Source organism: Canis aureus, chromosome 33, assembly GCF_053574225.1.
Source record: "Canis aureus isolate CA01 chromosome 33, VMU_Caureus_v.1.0, whole genome shotgun sequence".
Taxonomy (NCBI): domain Eukaryota; kingdom Metazoa; phylum Chordata; class Mammalia; order Carnivora; family Canidae; genus Canis; species Canis aureus.
In genome coordinates, this window is record NC_135643.1 from 34740302 (window position 1) to 34760980 (window position 20679).

The 20679-nt window shown below is 35.2% G+C and overlaps 1 protein-coding gene across 1 annotated transcript in view; it reads right to left on the bottom strand.

The window, feature by feature from the left end:
• Positions 1–20679, bottom strand: part of LOC144304002 (bifunctional heparan sulfate N-deacetylase/N-sulfotransferase 4) — a 285189-nt gene that overhangs the window by 38417 nt on the left and 226093 nt on the right. The window contains exon 7 of the mRNA XM_077882441.1: positions 2447–2629. Within this exon, the coding sequence (XP_077738567.1) occupies positions 2447–2629 (183 nt within the window). The remainder of the gene's footprint in view (positions 1–2446; positions 2630–20679) is intronic.

The following is a 20679-nucleotide window of genomic DNA, read 5'->3' on the forward strand; positions in this document are numbered from 1 at the left end:
GTTTATGACTGGCAAAGTTTATCAGCCTTGCTTCAATAAGTTAAATGTTCTCAAAATCTCACATACCTGAATAATTCCCTCTTGAACTTAACTGCTCTTCTGCTTTCTATTTCTTGTTTTCCTTCTTAAACATATTTGAGACTATATGGCACTTTAATGAGAAGTTCTTGCAGTTTTATTTTTCAATCAAAAGAAACCATGTAATTTACTTGATAAAATGGGATTTTTGAAAGTAAATGTTTACGAAGTTATTGAAGTACTTTTATAGTAAGCTATTTCAATAATATATATTAAAATTGCTAAACATATAAATAACAACAGCAGTAACAAAAACTCATGAACCCTGAAGCCTTTTCTGATTAATTCCATAATTTATTAAGAACTACCTAGGAATTTACCTCTATGATGCTATTCAAAATTGTTAGCACTTACAAATGTTTTATATACATTTATGTTCTTATATCTTCAAAATGATACAGTTCTCTAAGAAATAGTTTATTTTCTGTTCCTGTTTTTCGTTTACACCCCCAATCAACTAACACAGTATTTCATATTTAATAAAAATTCAATCAATATTTAGAATCATCAAATTGACCAAATCATATTGGAGCTGATGTATCTCTATCTTTTTTTTTCTTTTTTGAGAGAGAGAGAGAGACAGAGGGAGAGAAAGGAAGGGCAGAGGGAGAAGGAGCAAAAGAGTCTTAAGCAGGCTTCATGCCCAGTGCAGAGCCTCACACAGGGCTCAATCTTACACCCTTCAGTTCATGACCTGAACTGAAATCAGGGGTTGGATGCTTAACCAACTGAGCCACCCAGGTGCCCCAGAGCTGGTGTATCTTTGATTATATTTACTCCTTACCAAAAGGAATAGTGTTGCTCATATTGAAGTGGTACCAATAAATACAATTCTCAATAAAAAAAAAACTCACACAACCATAAGAGATACAAATCCTTCATCTAAAATAAAATTTCTGCCTCTAAAGGAAAAGAAAGATTAGAGCATGGGACTATTGACTCATTTTTTACATGTTAACTGTTTGCAACCTTTGTTAAGTTGGATACTTTTTATTATTACCATACCATGAATTATAGATATCTCATAAATAAACATGTTTGAGAAAAGAATTGATTTACTATCAATGATTTATCAATTTTATAAGTGCGTGAGCACTTTTGAATAATACCATTTATACTTTGCCTTTATGAAATCCAGCAGCTACTTGGTATGATTATATACACTATGATAATGATGTCTTCATCTATTTATCTAAGTTAGACACCAGACATATAGATGGTCAAGCAACTTATTAGAAAGGTGAAAGAATTAAAATGTGTAGTTCAACATAAATACAAACGGTGCAGTTCCTGAATAAATTATCAGAGTAAAGTATGACTCACTGTAGCAGTTTTAAAGCACACTTTGAAATATACATTAGTGAATAAGAATAGCAAGGAAACCCTTCCCTGACTTTGAGAGAAAATACTATGTTTTATTCTTTGCATTCCCTAAAGCAACTCGCTTTGCCTTACACATAGTAGATGCTCAATAAATATGTGATGGATGAATTCCTGACTGTATAGACACAGAGTAGCATGTAACATGAACTACAGAACAAAGAGAAACACAGAGTCTTGAGGAGAGAGAGAGAGAGGATGGTAAACAGTCTGTTTCACGGTGATTTCTCAGTACTGATGATGCTACTTCTCTACCAACTGCTTAGCAGGGAACTATGTGATTTGCTCCCTGCAGCCTGCTTATTGATTGTGTGGGTCAATGTAATGTAATGCATAAAGAACCAAGAAACTGAGAGGTAGCATTTTCCTAGATAACTGCTAAGAAGCAAATAGTTTACATTTTCATATACTGAAGCTCAGTAGCTCCTACATGAAGTTGAATTATTTGTAAAAACAATCCTAAAACTGGCAATTTTTCTTTTCCCAATAGATCTAGTTCTAGTGAAAGATTAGCTAGATTAAAAGAAATGTGAAGACATAGTAAAGACAGAATCTGTAAAAGCATGATAAAAAAATTGCTTTTCTCTTTTTATTTATACTGTGTTTACACATACATATCAGGGTTTACCTAGAGGGTCTTAGATTAAGACTGCTCTTGGTTTCTATCTCCCTAGATGTCCAGTGCCTAATCATTTTACTGCCAGTTAATGCTTACACTAAGTGGGAGTCAAAACGATTAACACCGAGAAGACACCAACAACAAAACAACATTCTCAAAGCAAAAATTCAGAACCAACCAACCAACCAACACCCCAGAAAAACAAAAAGTACACTTAATCCATTAAAAAAATGTTCTTAAAGAGAATGAAACTATTGAATAAAAAAGCACCTTGTGTTAAATGTCAGTTTTAATACCTCCAACAGAGCTCCTAATACAAATTAGGCAGTGTTTTCTTTCCTTCCTTACAGAGAGAATGTTTAGCATTACCTGCCAAAGAGGGTCTTTTTGTTCAGGGAAGAGCTCAAAGTACTTGTGTGCTAGTTGTACTGGAGGCAGAGTTTGCAATTTCAGGTGGGTCCAGCTCTGCACGAAGTTGGCCAAGTTCACAAAGGTATATAACCCTAGGCGGTCATTCCCATAGTTCGACAAATGGGTCATGAAAATGCTGATCTGAAAGATAAATAAAAGTGACCATAAAATATAACATACTTAAGTTCAAAAAGGGCATAGAAGCTCTAGATAGGACCTCATCTAATCTTGTAATTTCATGAGAAGTACAATTATCATTTTACGTGGTGTTATGAACTGAATTTCAGTGTTCCTCCCAAATTTATATGTTGAAATCATAAAGTCCAATGTGACTTTTCAAAGATTGGGGCTTTAGGAAGGTAATCATGGTGAAACAAGGTCATAAGAGCAGGACCCTAATCTTGACAGGTCTTTTTTTTTTTTTTTTAAGATTTTATTTATTTATTTGACAGAGAGAACAGGAGAGCACAAGCAGGGGGAGCAGTAGAGGGAGAGCGAGAGGCAGACTCCCCACTGAGTAGGGAGTCTGATGCAGGACTAGGTCCCAGGACACTGAGATCTTGGCTTGAGCCAAGGCAGAGCTCAACCAACTCAATCACCCACGTGCCCCGATAGGTCTTGAGCCCTTGTAAGAAGAAGAAATATCTGTACTCTCTCTCTCTATCCTCTCTCCCCTGCTCCCATCCTCTCTCCTCCTTTCTCCATCTCACTTCCCCTTTACCTCCCTTTCTCTCTCTCTCTCCTCCTCCCTCTGTCTCTCTATGTTTTCTTTCTTCTCCCCCGACCCCCCATCTCTCTCCCTCTGTCACAGCCAGAAGACTGCTGTCTACAGATCAGGAAGAGAGTTCTCACCAGAAGCTAAATTTTCTGGCACCTCAATTAATGGATTTCTAGCATCTAACATGGTGAGAAAAATAAATGTCTGTTGTTTAAACCACCCAGTCTGTGGTATCTTCCTATGGCAGTTTGCACAGATTAGCACAAGTGAAAAGCCACACATTTGACTTCTATTTTAAAATCACTCTTAAACTCACTATTAAAATGGAAATTCAAATTGGTTTTTTTTTCCCCTTCACTGTTCACTAAAAGTATAGTGTTAATTTCCTTTCCCCATTCTAGAATCAACATATCCATCATCAAACCCAATAATCTAATATCTTCTTTGCTAGTGAAGAATCAGAATTAGACTAGTTCTAAAATAAAACAATTGCTCCAGATCTGGTTTAGATATGTAAATAGGCTGAACTAGAATTAGATTTTTTTAAATTGGAATTAGACTCAAAGGTCTAATGAAGACTTTTTACTGCAATAAAGAAATTGTTAATGTTTGCATGGAAACTGATTGCATTCAGCCAAAGAACTCTTCCAATTTTGCAATATTTCCTATCTCTATATTAATTCTAAAAATTTCATAGCATTTTGGTATTGTATTTTTGTATATTAGAGACTAGGAAGAAGTAAAATCCAGATTGATTGCTCTGAAAACAGCAACAAAAATTTTGAATGTGATCACAGATATAATCTGATATTTCCTGATAATCCATCAGGGATTGTAGTTGGAATTTTAAAATATTAAATGAAGGATAATTTGTATATTCTTGATCTAAATTGTAGAGATTAAACGTAGAGATGACTAATGCAAGTCATAAAAAGGAAATTGATAATTTTCTACCCTAAACAGTATTTGTACTTGTTCCTCAATCTCATTATATTTGCATGTATTTCAAAAATTTATTTTATTACTTATTATTTAGAACTATAAATAGTTCAGTGAAATTAACATGTTATAATTAAGTACTTTATTAACTTCATTAGAAAAGTAACAGTAAGAGAAGGTTAGAAATAATAACATTAAAAAAATATAACATATGAAATTAACCAGAAAAATAATACCCACAGGTCAAAATATAGAAAGTCAAGTGTTTCATGGCTAACTTTTTTATGGATGCTAATTGACTTTTTAAAGAGGGTTTATGTTTCTTGGTGTGCTTATTTGGGTTGTTTGAACTATTTTGAAAATAAAAACAGGTTTGCAGCAACCATTCCAATATCATGTCATTGCAGCCTGATTAGAATGCTAGCCATGCAATAAAGGTCATACACTGCAGAACTATTGAGCCCAAGATCCTACATGTCATTGGATAACTGTAAATGTCCAAAGAGGATACCTTTTGTGTTGAAAATAGAAAGGCATAACTTGTTCCAGAATTTAAAAAAATAAAAATAAAACAATACTCTGACAAAGTATTGTCAGAATAAGTTATAAGTTTAAAGCTATCAGGTTCATTGAATGCCCTTTTTACTTTGGAAAAAAAAATTTCTTTCCATTTGCTGTATTAGAATGGTAAAACAAATTCTCTAAGGAAAGCTTATTAAAATGATTAGAGATTCTTCTCACCATGATTGAAGGTGAGAAGGAAAGTGGGAGAGCTTGGCCCACTGTCCTTCATATCCCTCTATAACATAAAATAATGCCTAAAAAGTATAGAGTGCTTACTATGAGCAAGGCATGAATCTAAGCTCTTTACATACATGAAATCCTTTAACAGATAATTCTTATGAGAGGAACAGCTACTGTACCTTTTTACAGATGAAGACAGAGGTATTGTTAAGTAACTTGTCCAAGTCCCACATCTAGTCAAAGGCAGAGCAGAATTTTAAACCCAGGACATTTGATTTCCAGATTTGATACATGATATACCTGACACCTTCACCCAAACAATATAATACATAGAGTTTGACATCCATCATTTTTTTTTCCTTTTGCCTTTTTTTGGGAAAAAAAAAAAAAGGCAAAGACATCTGTCTAGAGAAAAAGTGGAAAAATCTATGTAAGCAGCATCTTGGTAACTTAAAGATTTTTTTCTTTCTTTCTTTTAAATTGGAATGACAAGATAAATTATTTTTGGAATCTTACATGAAAATTTTTATTTTTAAATTTTTTAACTTTTAAAAATATACTATTTATTTATTTTAAATGTTTTTTATTTATTAATGAGAGAGAGAGAGAGAGGCAGAGACACAGGCAGAGGGAGGAGCAAGCTCCAAGCAGGGAGCCCAATGTGGGACTCGATCTTGGGTCTCCAGGATCACACCCGAGGCTGAAGGCGGCGCTAAACCACTGAGCCACCCGGGCTGCCCTATATTATTTATTTGTTTGACAGAGAGAGAGACAGAACACAAGCAGAGGGAGTTGTAGGCAGAGGGAGAGAGAGAAGCAGGCTCCTCACGGAGCAGGGAGTTTCATCCCAGGACTCTGGGATCATGACCTGAGCTGATGCTTGACCCACTGAGCCACCCAGGTGACCACATGAAAACTTTTAAAATGATGAATTATAGTATTTGAAAGAATATTACTGATTGCCTGCAGATTTATCTTTGAAGGCAATATCACTCCTATCATATTTCCAGTCCATTTTTCCCCTGTGGGGTGTGTTCAAAGCTTTTTATTCTAAAGGTCAGAAAAGAGAAAGGCTATTTCAAAGAAGATTCTTTACATAGCTTGTTTAGATAGAAATTTAAATTTAATCCCCCAAATGTTTGTTGATACAATGTCCTTATTTGAGATTCATGTGAATCATTGGAACAGACTCAGGTTATCTATCTATGTCTGTCAGTGATTTTTACACTGGCCAACTTCTCTCTCTCTCTAAGCTTTTTTTTTCTTCTTTTTCTTCCAAATAGGAAGTGTCCTGTTGGCAGGACTTAATTACAGAGTTTCTAGAACATAACATAGTATCAGTAGTTGATGACCATATAATTGCAATTGTTGTCATGAGAACTTCTTTATAATCACCACAAAATAATATGCATTTGATCCCAATAAGTATGCATTTATCTCATGTCACCATTATAATTAAGAAATAAGACAGTGTAAGTAGTGTGCTTCAGGATAATTACAGTTTCTCAGGACTGAAATTATTATGAAAACCAGGCTGCCAGCTTAATGCCTGAAGAAATATAATAATGTCCTAGAAATCTACCACCTGCCCTCTAGCATTATTATTTTAAGATGGAACTTTAAGGCACCTGCTAGTGTCTAAAATCTGACAAAATTATAAACAAGAATACTATTTGAAGGGTACCATAAAGATTATTTTTATATTGTGGGCAGATGTATATTATCATTTCATTGGGGTATCAACATAATGCCTTTAAAAGATTTTTGTCCCAGATTAGTTTTAAGCCATTTATCCAGAATTTTCTTAAGAAAACAAGCCTTGCTTTCTAAATGGAAGTATCAAACTTAATGCAGGGCAAATGGAAAATCTGCCTTTAGAGGGAAGCAGAGTCTGGAGTTGTTGTGTGGTTCTAAGCTGAGATATGCTTCTACATTTTAATGTCCCTTTGCTGAGAATAGAAAGAGTGTCCTGGCCATGATGGTTGTGGTCACTGTTCTACGGCGCAGCCTATTTACCTGCCTTACTGGTTAGAAACAAGTTAGTGCTGGTACATGGTCAATTGACCACACTTTCAGAAGAGAAATTCTGCAAGTGCAGCTTAACTGTGCATATCTGACTTGCTAAAAGCACCTATTGTGCACGCAGAACATTTTAGTTTTTGTATTGCTGGACAAATGGCTTGTTTTCAGAGAGTGTAGGGAGAATAAGATAAATTAGGAATAGATGTGGTTTAAAGCATAAATAAGGGAAGTTAAAGAATGTGCAATATGAAATGATAGCAAATTAATTTTTCACAGGCTAGTGATTTATTGCTACTATTTTTTACACAACGGTGTTTGTGCCTCTGCTTATCCCGTCCTTTTATTTATTTATTTAGAGTGTTATTTTTGTACTTATACAGTAAGGATACTCTTGCTCAGTACTCCCCAAAGCATCATCTAGAAAAGGTATGACTATGCTCCACTGGTGCAAATGTTTATAGATGCAACTCACTGTACCTCACAGGATTGCAGCTCAGAGATCCACAATGATTCAGACAAGCAGAGCTTTATCTCTCATGTCACAAAGACAGGCAAGGACATCATGTTCAATGAATGAGTTTAAGAATAAGATATCAAGTGCTAACGTCTGTAGTGGGCTGACTGCAGCAGGCCTCCCAGGGAGTCCCTGAGGTCTGGGTGCCATGGCTTCTGTCAAGTAGCCTCTGGGTTGCCTCTCCATTGCCTCTGACACTTCTACTTATGTCCCTCCCTCAACTCGCAACTTTTTTACTCCCTTACAACCAACATGAAACAAGTCTAATTTCTTCCTTTTATCTAGTGTAAAATTGAAAACCAAACTTTAAAGCATTCTCGTAGTCTAATTATTCATTAGAAACATAAAGCAGCTTTTCCGAATGCTAGATGCAATATGCTTCCACCAAACCTGAGATCATTGCCTGTGAAATAAATCCATTTAATGATGTAACTACAGTCTAAGGAAAAGAGAGGCTTTAAATACAGTAACATATAAATCTTGATAATAAGGAATTGGAGAAAAATAATTGAACTCTATGGATAATCCTCAAATATGGGCAAAAGTACTGTCATTGTGACAAATGGAAAAGTATTATATAAATGTGGGCAAGTGGCTGTCATCCTGAGTGTTTAGTTGCAAGTTATACAATTTGTTGTTTTGTATATCATTTTACTTTGCCTCTTAAGAAGTTACTAGCATCCAAAATAACAGAGAAAGAAAAAAGAGAAAAATAAAATACAAACACAAAGGCCTAATTTTTACTCATAAATTGAAGCAATAACCTCCTCTAAATTGAGTTAAAATATTTGCAGACTTCCAATAGCTTCCTTGCTTTTCCTACGTGTATGACAAACAGAATGTCATGGTAAATTGTATAGATGTTAATATCCATAGCTAGAATATTGATACAGTGTCTTAAATTAGAATTTCAAATCATTTTTTAAAGCATACATTTTTACATGAAGTGGACATTAAGTATTTGGATATTAGTTCTGTGCCTTGTACTATTTAAAAGCAAATCATTTACAGAGTAGTCAGATACAGGTTCATCAGAAAAAATGTTATAACAAATATGAAAAGAAACAATTGCTTCACAGAACAAGAAATATACCCCATTTTAAGGCAGCATGCTCTGTGCTCATGCCACAGCACAAGACTTTTTAAGATAAGCACTCAATATTAGCAGTTAGTTCCCATCTTTGCTTTTGTAGCCCTGCTGGTGTGCCTCTTTTCAGAATGATTCCATTGTGTTTAAAAATATGCCCATTAGCTTGTTAAATTATTGATTAGGCTTTTAGTTCTCATAAAATGTGAAGGTAGATTAAATATAGGGGAAGACATCCTTGATGGCCCATCAGATAGGCTTTGGCATTATACTCATATTTTTCTTATAAAAAGCAATTTGTGTCTTTATTTTATTTTGAATATAGGCTGGAACCACACAGGAGATACTCAGTGTCAGTCTGAGAGTATCAGACATTACCAGTTTGAATGTCAATATATTTCTCAATTTTTTAAAAAAAGATTTTATCCATTCATTTTTGAGAGAGAGAGAGACAGAGACAGAGAGGCAGAGACACAGGCAGAGGGAGAAGCCGGTTCCATGCAGGGAACCTGATGTGGGATTCGATCCCAGGACCCTGAGATCATGCCCAGAGTTAAAGGCAGATGCTCAACCTCTGAGCCACCCAGATATCACTAGATATTTTTCAATTTAAATACGCATGACAAACATACACACAAAGAAAATATGTTATGACAAATATAGAAAGAAACCATTGCTTCACAGAACAAGAAATATACCCCATTTTAAGGCAGCGTGCCCTGTGCTCATGCCACAGCACAAGACTTTTTAAGATAAGCACACACACACACACACACACACACACACAACATAACCCTTGTGCAATAATTTTAAGCACCTCAAGTAATACCTTTTACGTCCTGGGCAACTAATAACTCGGTAAATGTTTACATCTATGTTCTTAGATACCAAAAGTAAGGAATATTTACTCAAACCTAATATATTATTCTGCCATTCAATCTAAAAGACCATCATTAGCTTGGAATTCACTATTGAGATATGCCATTTTATTTTTTAAAAAATGTAACACAAACTGAATAATTGGTTAATGGTTGATCTTCTTTAATGCACTATGTTGTTGAATCATAGTCTTAACTTATTTATATAACTTTGTCATATGGTCCTATGTTCTCTTCTGTTGTATTGTTTGATTAGGTACTAAAAAACCATCCTATTTTAGAAAAAAAAAAGGAAATGAGGACCAAAGGGTTCAAGTGATCTTTGTGAGATTATAGGGAATCCCAGAAAATCCAGTGGTCAAAGTTAGGGCATGTGAATTCAGAATCAGTGCTCTTTCCCACATAAGGCTCTGCCAAAGACTTTGGCAATAAGTTCATCTAACTTCCTTGTATTTCCTGCTTTCTCTCTTTTTATCATTTTAATTACCTAGTAGATTTTATTTATAACAATCTGAAAGGTAAAACTAACAACATTCCATAGAATACTTTTCTTAGAATTTTTCTAATAGCATTTCATTTACATATTTTTATATATTTTTAGAAACGGACAAAATAAAAGCCAATATTGCAATATCTACATCTCTATACACATGTACATTTCAATTAAGGTTGGCTCTGAACATTTCAAGATAATATATACTGAAGAAAAATTATTATGTCATTTCAAAAGATTAAGCTATTTCTTAATAGAAATGTGTCATAGAACTAGAAATTAACTCCAATCTTCCAATCTTAAAGAAACACATTTGACTTTAACAGACTTTTCAAAATGTATTTCTCTAAGACCTATTCTTAGAAAGGAGTAGAAGGAGAAGGAAAAAAAGAAAGAAGGAAGGAAAGAAAGAAAGAAGGAAGAAAGGAAAGGAGGGAGGGAGGAAGGAAGGAAAGAAAAAGAAGCACAAAAAATCTCCAAAATCAAACATATCTTACCATCTATAGGTCAGATGGACAGGGAGAATGTAAGCTACTAGGAATGATTTAGTTCATGTCTTTAAATATCCACAGATTAAACTCTAGCTATTGATCTCCTGCTCAGGCTACTTCCCTAAGTAAAGGAGGCTCTCGTTCCATGTGACTTTCAGTGTGGTTTCATGTAAATGTGCACCACCACAGGCATTTATAATTAATTACTATTCTTTTAGTTGTTTTAACATCCTATACCTTTGTCTATTAAAAGGAAGACTTGCTTGGGTGTGCAAAAAAAATTAGACCTTTGTTTTTAATTTGGAGCAAGTTTAATGAAGGAAATAATGCCAATCAAACAGTGTAAGACTTAAGAGATAGTGATTAAAATATTATCCCAAGAGTCTTCATTTATTGCATAAATCAGAAAATATAGAAAATAATTTTGGGTTGCTGGTATAATTCACATTGGTTTGGTCTGCCTACAGTGGGATAATACCAACATGAAATCTGGAACCAGAATGCCTGGTTATGAGGACTATCTCTGCCTCATTGTACCAGTTAAGTTCCCTGAATCTCAGACTTCTCTACTGAAAAGGAAAACAATAACTTAGTTTATAGGTTTATGTTGCTCAATGAATTGAGGTATGCTAAAACAGTTTTTAAAATGAAAAACATTTGAAAGTTATCATTATACATATTCAGCTAAAGTAACTTATAGGATAGTTAACATAACAAATATAATTTTAAATTATTTGATTTATACCTCAGATATATTTTATAAATAAAGTTGGTATTTCTTCTGGTGAAATCAACTGTAAATATATCATGTTTATTATAATTAACATGTTTTCCAGTTAAATCAAAAAATGTCATATATATTAATATCAGAGTACAAATCACTAAATTCGATATCTAATACATGAAGTTCTTTGGTAGCCTTCATGTTATTTCTTAACAAATGCAAATCTCATCTTCCAGAATCACCTTTGACAACTGCAGTTAAAAATCAATATAGGGGGAGACTGTTAAATGCAATCCTTTGTTTCAAAAAGTGCAATGAGTAGATTTTAGAAACAAACACTACTCAAAGGTTATAGTGCAATGGACTGATGTTTCCTTGCCTTATTCCTATATACCCTAAATCAAAGAGCACCCCCAGACCTCTCCCCATCCCCTTGCCCTCCAGGGCACTGACATATTGTGTATTTGTTTGGTTATTTATTGTTGCTTCCCTCACTCGCATGTTGAATGTAAGCTCTTGAGCCCAGTCACTCTACTGCTGCTGTATCCTCAATGTTTCATAAGATGCCTGGCACATACTAGGTGCACAACAAATATCCATTAAATAAAAAATGAGTTCTTGGTAACATAGACTTCTTTTGCTAATAGAAAATGTGGAGTAACTTAACTGCTTTCTAATTATTCCCCATATTCTAAAGACGTGAGGGGAAAAACAAAATGCTATCCTAAAACCCTGAAAACAGCTGGCATTTAACAAGATACGATGAATTGCTAAATTACATTTTTTATTTGTGTTTTCCATTTCCATTATCAGACTAAATGCAACAGAAGTTCCATTCTGCATCTGATTATTTACCAGTGTCCCAGTTTTTCAGTCATAATATTTAGTTAGTGAATTATTAACAAATCAGAACTGTTTTGATTCAAGACCGACTAGAGTGTAAACACTGATCTTCCTGAATAAAGAAGTTGGGCAGTGACTTCACCAAAGCAGCAGTAAATAGGGCAGCTGTTCTAACAGGGAACAGAAGGCTCCTGCTATATTTCAATGAGCAGGAGCTTTACTCTCCATTTTTCTTGTACATTAATAGAGGCCTAAGTCATTAAAAGGCAGCTCATGCTCCCAACCATATCGTTATCGCATATATTTGTGTTTTGTTTTCCTTTTAGTAGTCAAGTCAGAACTGAGGTTTTAGATGTTGCAGTAATTGCCTTTTAGAATAACCTAATTTTGAGCAAAGACCTGCCGTTGTTACCCACAGAGAGACAGACAACCAAAACTGCTTCCCATCTGAGCTACTTAGCATCCCTCTCTTTTCAAAAGAGATCTCTTTTCAAGAGATCAATCTCCTTTCCAACCATGTTGCAATGGTGACACATAAAAGTCACTGAAGTGCAAGATCATAACCCTAGGAATAATCATGGACACACTAATGGGTAGAGAATACACGTCCATCAGTCATCAATGTAATCTACTAACAGCCTCAGAGTCTGGCAGTTTTCAGTGAAAAGAGGAGTCATCTCCATTTATTCGATCAATCAGTTGACATATACTTATTAAATGCCTACTAAGTGTCTGTCAGTCTCTTAGGAACTGGAGATATAATCTTGAATGAATTATACATGGTTTTGACTAAAGGTGCATAGGTGCATAGTGTCAAATGGGGGATCTAGAAAAGATAATACTGGATTATAATACAACATGATTTGGAAATCCTGTGATCTACGATGCAGGGGATTGGGAACTGATCTAAGACTTGTGGAAGGGTTCTTGAAAAGTGGAACCATGGAGCTGAGATCTGAAAGATGGCAAGTTATAGACACTTCAGGTGAGGAAATGAGTTGGAGTAATGTTGGGTGACATGTAGCTAAGGTCACGCAGCTTAGACAGAAGGATCTGTTTATGTGAAAGACAGTTGATGAGAATTGCATTTTAGAAACTCAAACTCCAAAAAGGGAGTGGGGGAATAAGAGAAAGGAAAAAAAAACAATTCATATAGATCTTTTAAATTCTTGAAGGGTTTGAACTTTAATACTAAAACCAACAATGAAACAATGAAGGATTTTGAGCAGGGATGAGACATAGTCAGATATGCATTTCAGGAAATATCCTGATTGCCTTACAAAATAGTATGAATTGGAGATTAGGAGGCTTTTATAGGCATATGATTCATACATAATGATGACTTGAACAGTAGCAATGGGAAAGGAGAGAAATTAAACAGTTTCGAGTTATGTTAAGATAATGAATTTCAAAGAATGATGTCAGCAACATGGATGAATAAGAGGTCCCCTACCCCAACAACAATTTGGTATATATTCATAGACAAAAGTAACATTGAGGGAGCTGTAGGATCCAATATCATGTGCCAAGGAACCTGGAAGGAGTCTCTCTCAGTACTGCATCAGATAATAGGAATGCAGACTTTGGTCTAGCTGTAAACCCTGAGGTGGCCTCTAAACTAGTTTTATCCCCTCTGGGATGTGGTCCAGGAGAATACTCTCTTAGACAAGAGAGTCTTTGTGAAAGTCCAGGCTCCCATTGGAGAAGTTCCAGCACACCACTGCTAGCCAAAAAAATAAATAATAATAATAAAAAAACACAAGTTTGGATGCATTGGACAGGCTAAGAGCAATACTTTTACTTTACCCACATCATCTCTCCCCCAAAATGGCACAGTTTGGGGCCAAGAGAGATTTTCTCAGCCCATGATTTCTCCTGAGGGAGAAAGTGAGGTGATGTGAGTCAGCACTAGGCTTTTAGATCTGCACAGAATGCTGCCAAAGAGGCCCGTTTCCTTACAACTTATCCAGAGTACAGAGTCGTGAGCTGTGTGATTGGAAGGTGGGAAGACGCTTGCCTAGTGGCAAATAATACTCTTATTTAAAGGGAAATGGATCCTACTAACCAATCAGACTCTATCAAGAAGCCTGTCCAGAAGCCTCTGAACATACCTGCCCATAGAACTCCTTCAAACAGCCCACAGACAACCCCAGTGCTCTGCATCCCTTACCCACACACTTCTTCACCCTGTGACTGTCTCTCAGTGCATACTCCTAAGGGGTAGCAAGAACAAACATTAAGAGATAACCAGTGAGCACATGCAGAAAACTGGCCAGAATCTCTCAGCCACAGAGAAACCACAAATATGAGCTTTAGCTCCATCCTACCTCCAAAGCAAAAGAGAGGCTGTCAGAACCCAGCATGGTGTGTTACAAGATTGGAAGGCATACAAGTTTAAGAATTCAGCCAAAGAGCAAGAAGCCTGGAGCAAGTGTGTTCATACAAAGACTGAGAAAGCCTCAGAATCCCTAGCAGAGCTAAAGGATGGCATTTTTTTCTCCAAGTCCATTAGTGAAGACCGGAAGAGGTGACTATCTTCAAATATGTTGAGAGAGATGCAAGACTTCATGGAACACAAAAAAATCAAGGAAACATGACACTACTAAAGGATCACAATAATTTTCCAGTAACTGACCTTAAAGACATGGAGATTGTACAATATTATTCATCCAGAGAAAGAAGGAAATCCTGCTGTTTGCAATGATATGGATGGATTTTGTGGGTATTTTGCTAAGTGAAAGAAGTCGGACAGGAAAAGGCAAACACTATATAATGTCACATATATGTGTCATCTAAAAAAGCCAAACTCAGAGTAACAGAGAGTAGAAGGGTGGTTACCAGGGCCTGTGGGGTGAGGGAAATGGGGAGACATTTGGTCAAAGGATACAAACTTCCACTTATAAGAGGAATACGTTCTAGGATCTAATTTACAGCATAGTGATTATAGATAATCTTGTATTACATACTTGCAAATTGCTAAGAGAGTAAGTCTTATTTGTTCTCACCACAAAAAAGGAGATAGTAATTATGTGAGGTGATGGAGGCATTAACTAACCCTACTGTGGTAATAATTTTGTGAAATATGTGTAACAAATCATCACATTGCACATCTTAATCTCACACAATATTATATGTCAATTATAGCTCCGTAAAGATGAGGAAAAGGTAATAAATCTCTAATGAGATTTATTGTCCGGTTGCATGTGAGTGATTAAAAACAATAACAGATCAAATATTTTACTCTGTTTCCTGCCTTAGGCAACTGGATGGATACTGGAACAGTTTTAACAAAACGAAAGAATGAATTAAAAGAAATAAAAACTTTAAAATAGTGGTATAGAGGACCAGAGGGAGTTATAAATGTAAGCACATATTCTTGCTGTGGCTGCTCTGAGAATCTTGGTAAGACCATATAAATTTATACAGACTTCAATATACATGATATTCTCTAGCATTGTACTAGTTAGGAGCCAGATGTGGACCTGAATGGTGAAGACCATTAAATTCTTATAGAATTAGGGATTTGACAAATTAATTAAATGGAAGAAAAGGGGGGGAGCAACATATTTCTTAGTAATTATTAGAAGACAGAGATAGAAATTATCCCCAATGTGCTCTCCAAAATTAGTAACATTTTCAATCTTTTATTTATTTATTTTAAAATATATATGTACTTGTTTATTTGAGAGAGAGAGAGAGAGAAAGCACAAGATGGGGGAGGGGGAGGGTCAGAGGGAGAGGGAGAAGCAGACCCCTCACTGAACAGGGAGCCTGACATGGGGCTCCATTCCAGGACCCTGAGATTATGACCTGAGCCAAAGCAGATGCTAAACCAATTGAGCCACCCAGGTGCCCCCATTTAAATTCTTTTAAAGTACATTTTTGTATTTTATTTTTTAAAGATTTATTTATTTATTTATTTATTTATTTATTTAAAAGGGATAGGCAAAAAAGAGAGGGAGAGAGAGAGAATCTCAATCAGACTTCCTACTGAGTGCAGAGCCAGATGCAGGGTTAGATCTTAGGGCTCAGAGCTCATGACCTGAGCTAAAATCAAGATGTCCAATGTTTAAATGACTGAGCCACCCAAGTGCCCTTATTTCTATGTTTTAAGTAACTCATTTTATAGTTCAAGTTAACCATATTAAAAAAATACTTTTACCTATAGTTTTCTACTGAGGAGCTTTGAGAAGCATTGACAATTACCCAGACATTTTTAACTCCACAGAACTCACTTACCTTCTAACTGTTTAAACAGCAAGAAGGTAGTCTGATAAGTGACAATTATGAAATTGGGGATATGCACTATGCCCTTCTAAAAGAGAAGCAGAAGACTAAAGAATTCACTTATGCTGATTTTTTTCTTTCTCCTACCTTTGGAGAGTTATGATAAAAAGGGTAGTTAGGATCCCTGAAAAGGGGAAAAAATGAGTTCCTAGGCTAGAATTCAAGTTAAAACTATATAGAAGAATTTTTAAGCTTCCTTCTAGTTCTAGCTCAGTTTTCCTTTGTAGGACTCATACATTTCTTCTGAGTCAAGGTGATACCAAGGAAAACATCTTGGTTTTATTTATTTTGCATATAATACAAAGAGGAATTCCCTTCATGCAAGGGATTCCAAAGAGCAAGAAGCTCAGGGTGTGTGGCTTCAGTGGCAAGTGAGGAGTTGGTGTAAAAACTTGAGTAGAACTTGGACCTCCCACATCTGTTCTCTGTGCTATGGGATATGGGTGCCAACTGTCACTGCTGGGACTTCTAATGAATACACACTGGTCTCCTGAGAGGGGTAGCATTTGAATGCCTGCCATACTGAGACCATCCTGGATGAACTGGTGTTAACCAGTGAATTGATGATTCATGAATAGCCTCGACCAAACTAAGGAAAGAATCAGGGAGCTTCATTAGAAGTAAGGAGAAACTACCCATGTAGAATTGCAAAGAGAAAAAAAAATGATGAAGATAAAACATCCAATAACTATGGGAAAATATCAAAAAGTATAATATATGCATAACTGAAGTACCATAATAAGAAAATAGATTAGAGTATAAGAAAGTTGAAAGTAATAGTAGCTGAGAAATTTTGAAAATTAATGATAAATACAACACCACAGATCCAGGAAGCTCTGAAAATGCCACACAGGATAAATGTCAATTAAATAAACAAACAAATAAACCATACCTATAAAGCTAGAGAAAAACTACAGCTTACCTGTAGACATGCAAAGGTCAGAATTATAGTGGACTTTTCGTTAGAAACTATGCAAGCAAAGAGAGAATGGAATAAAATATTGAAAATATTGAAAAATTAAAAACCACTGATTTAGATTTCTATATCCAAAATATTATCCCTGAAAAACAAAGGAGAAGTAAATACTTTTACAAAGAAAAATTGAGGAAATTCTTTGTCAGCAGACTTGCTATAAAAAAATTTTAATTAAAAAAATTAAAGTAGTTCTTGAGGAAGAAGAAAGATGTTGTAGTTCAGAATCTATATAAAAAAGAAAAGTGTTTGAAGGAATAAATAAAAGTAAACTAAAATATTTTATTTTTCTTCTTCTTAATTGATCTAAAAGATCATTGTATACAGCAATAATAGTAACAATGCATTGAGTAAACTATACCTTATGAATAAATGAAATGAATATAAGATCATGGGATCCCGGGGTGGCTCAGCAGTTTAGCGCCTGCCTTTGGCCCAGAGTGTGATCCTGGAGACCTGGGATCGAGTCCCACCTCGGGCTCCCTGCATGGAGCCTGCTTCTCCCTCTGCCTGTGTCTCTGCCTCTGTGTGTGTGTGTCTATCATAAATAAATAAATAAATCTTTTAAAAAATTTAAAAAAAATTAATATAAGATCATAAGAAATGAGAGGGAAGAATTGTGAATAGTCTGTCACAAGGTATTTGCACTACACCTGAAGCAGAATAGTGTTATTTAAAAAGTCTTAAGTTACTTAAAAATGTATTTTGCAAACTCCAGAACCATCACTAAAATTTTTTTAAGAAGTATGATTGATATACTAAAAGGGAAGATAAAATGGAGTCATCTAAAGTGTTCAGTTAAAAAAAAAATAAAGTGTTCAGTTAAAACCAGTGAAAACATAAAAAGAAAAGGGAGCAAAGAGCAAGCGCAACAAATATAAAGTAGCTAAAACATGGTAGATAATAATCAAACTATATCAGTAATCCCATTAATTATAAATGGTCTAAGTACACCAATTAAAATACAGAGATTGTCAGAATTGATTTTTAAAAAGACCCAACTCTATGTTGTCTACAAAAAACTCACTTTACATATAAAGACTCAGCTAGGTTAAAAGTAAAAGTTTGGAGAAAGATTTACCATGCTAACGCAAAGCAAAGAAAGTAGAGTTCCTACATTAACTTCTGAAAAGCAGGCTTCAGAATAAGAAAGATTATCATGGATAAATAGTATATACACTGCCAAGAGCAGACACAGACTTTGCACACTCATACATCTACTCATACATACACACACACATTCACACATGCACACACACAAATACTTAGGTATACTCATGTACTCACACACATTCATTTGCACATTCATTCATACACATATGCACATCCTCACCAACTCCAAGATACTGGGGAGACAAGCCAACATAGCACTAGGAGAAGAAAAGAATTTTGATTTTGGTTTAAAATCACAAGTTTTAACTTAAAATATCTATAATGTTCTTATAACTGAAAGTGGCTATAGAATTATGGATCCTGGTTTAAGATATTCTCATGGAACCTTTACTTTGCAGGAAGCAGGGTTCAATATAGCACAGGTGAGAGTTCTCATAAATGTATATATTCATGTTTTCCAATAATAGTTTTCTAATGGATTACAGTGATAGGGTACCTTTTAAAAATATTTTATCTAAATACTTTAACAGAAGTAATGTTTATTATAAAACTTGTTTTAACATGCGTGAAATCAATATCACTTGTATTATTGATTTGAATTAGCTTAGAGAGGTTTTGTTCCTTACAGGAAAGTATCTGTGTTTGTTTTTTTTGTTGTTGTTTTTATTTTTGCTTTCTAATCTTTTAGTAAAGAAATTTTAGTAAATGATGTGAATGGTTCTCCAGTTTATGCTAATCAAAGCATATTAGAATAAATCCTCTATTGAAACCTCACAATTGACAAATAATATAAAAGTACATATTGTGATATTTAAAAATAGAGGTAATGTGTGGAGGTTCCTCAAAGAGTTAAAAATAGACCTGCCCTACAACCCAGCAATTGCACTGCTGGGGATTTACCCCAAAGATACAGATGCAATGAAACACCGGGACACCTGCAACCCGATGTTTCTAGCAGCAATGTCCACAATAGCCAAACTGTGGAAGGAGCCTCAGTGTCCATCGAAAGATGAATGGATACAGAAGATGTGGCTTATGTATACAATGGAATATTACTCAGCCATTAGAAATGACAAATACCCACCATTTGCTTCAACATGGATGGAACTGGAGGGTATTATGCTGAGTGAAAAAAGTCAATCGGAGAAGGACAAACATTATATGGTCTCATTCATTTGGGGAATATAAATAACAGTGAACGGGAATAGAAGGGAAGGGAGAAGAAATGTGTGGGAAATATCAGAAAGGGAGACAGAACATAAAGACTCCTAACTCTGGGAAACGAACTAGGGGTGGTGGAAGGGGAGGAGGGCGGGGGGTGAGGGTGAGTGGGTGATGGGCACTGAGGGGGGCACTTGACGGGACCAGCACTGGGTATTATTCTGTATGTCAGCAAATTGAACACCAATAAAAAATAAATTTATTATTAAGAAAAATAAGAGCTTTTACCAGAAAAATAAAATAAAATAAAATACAGAGAAATTAAAAAAAAAATAAAAAATAGAGGTACTGAAATTTTGATTACAGTGATCCAGGTGGCTAAAATGGGTTTGGTTTGAGGGCCAACCCTACTGGGTGATAGTAACTTCACAGTGGTTTTACAATATATATAAAAGATCTAAGAAATTAAAATTTTATCTCTCTATTTCACCTTTTCCCCCCCTTCTCTCTTTTCTATTCTCAATTGTATACTGATATAACTATGGGTTTTGCTGGCCTCAGTATTTTTGTTACACTAGCGAAATGTTCTATAGTTTCCAAGCTGTCAAAATCTGATCTGCATGCCAGCAGGCTATATTTTAAAATACATGAATAGCATTGGGAACAAAAACATTCCTGTCAAGTGTCCATTTTCCAGGACCAAAACCGCCCCATCCCTGGTTATCTGTCACAGCAGTTCTTCGAGATTTGAGTGTTTAACATGTGTCATATCCTGACAATCTACCATTACAGATGATAGTCTGCTATTATAGATTAAAAAGTATACCTCATTCACTACTGTTGGATCTCCTAGAACACTTGGATCTGGTAACTCAACAAACAGCTGCAGTAACACAAAAGGAGTGTTGAAAGAGATTTTGGGTTGACAGAGCACTAATTTTAATAATGACAAATTGCCTCAGAATTCAACACTTTTCATATTCATGACCCTTCTGCTCCTGAAACAAAATAATTTATGTGCCGGAAAATTGTCTGTGCTTTAATTTGGTACCCTTCTAGACATCATGTGTTTTTATCTCAGCACATTTAACAAGAGTTAAATGTTTTCTTAATAATATTTCTTCAATGAAAAATCAGAGGTTAACATATGAATGGCTTTTTTTTTGCTCTTCTGAGTGTCCATTGCACTTTGAACATGGCATTA